Raw genomic sequence first — 935 nt, 5'->3', positions numbered from 1 at the left:
GCGGAGGCGGTGCGGGCGCCGGAGCGCCCGGCGGGACACGGAGTGACCCCTCTGGAGAGCCCGGAGAGCCCGGCCGGACACGGAGTGACCCCTCTGGAGAGCCCGGCCGGACACGGAGTGACCCCTCCGGAGGAGCCCCCCCGGGGTGCCCGGCCGGACACGGAGTGACCCCTCTGGAGAGCCCGGCTGGACACAGAGTGACCCCTCCGGAGCCCTGGCTCGGAGAGGGATCCGTGCGGAGGCACCGGGATGGCCGGACTGGGTGGACTGGGCAGCACTGGGAGCTGTTTCCCAGCGGATTCCCGCTTTTCCCCGCTATTCCCCGGCCGCGTTTCCTCGCTCTGCTCCCGGAGGAGGGATCCGGGAGCTCGGGAATGCCGTGGTCTTGCTTCCCACGGTGGCCGTGGCTCCCTGGCCGGAGCCGGAGCGGGGCTGGGGGGGTGGCAGTGCCGCCGGGCTCCGTGTCCTCGGCACTTCCCGCTGGGATAAGGGAGGGATGGGGTTGGAATTTGGGTCCCTTCCCGCTGCTGGGGCCGTTCCAGGCTGGAATTTCTGGGAAAGCAGGAGCGGCTCGGGTGGTTTTGGTGTCCCCTCCCTCTGAGCACTTGGTGTGGGCAGGGCTGGCGAGCCCTGGCTGGACGTGAAAATGAAATAAAAACAAATAAAAATGAAAATAAAACCGAAGTCGAGGAGAATTTGCCGGGAGCTGCCGAGCTCGGGGCCGGGAGGAGCGTGGGGAATTCGGGGATTTAGGGAACACGGACGCACAAATCCCTTCGCGCAGCTCCTGCTCCTCTCCCAGCTCTCATTCCCAGAGTTTCAGCTCCTCCGGCTCCCCGGAATTCCAGCAAAATTCCGCAGGGACTCCCCCAGAGCTGCTCCAGCTCCAGCTCCTCTCCCTTTCCCAGCCCATCCCCGATCCCAACCCCAATTCC

General features: G+C 66.4%; 1 protein-coding gene across 1 annotated transcript in view; it reads left to right on the top strand.

Annotated features, from left to right (window-relative positions):
* Nucleotides 1-684, top strand: part of SNX11 (sorting nexin 11) — a 7,054-nt gene extending 6,370 nt beyond the window's left edge. The window contains exon 7 of the mRNA XM_017740506.1: nt 19-684. Within this exon, the coding sequence (XP_017595995.1) occupies nt 19-168 (150 nt within the window). The 3' untranslated portion in view covers nt 169-684. The remainder of the gene's footprint in view (nt 1-18) is intronic.
* Nucleotides 685-935: the final 251 nt, after the last annotated feature.

This window comes from Corvus brachyrhynchos, unplaced genomic scaffold, assembly GCF_000691975.1.
Source record: "Corvus brachyrhynchos isolate BGI_N302 unplaced genomic scaffold, ASM69197v1 scaffold47, whole genome shotgun sequence".
Lineage (NCBI taxonomy): Eukaryota > Metazoa > Chordata > Aves > Passeriformes > Corvidae > Corvus > Corvus brachyrhynchos.
The sequence above is the reverse complement of the archived record's forward strand: the minus strand, read 5'-3'. Positions and strand labels throughout refer to the sequence as shown.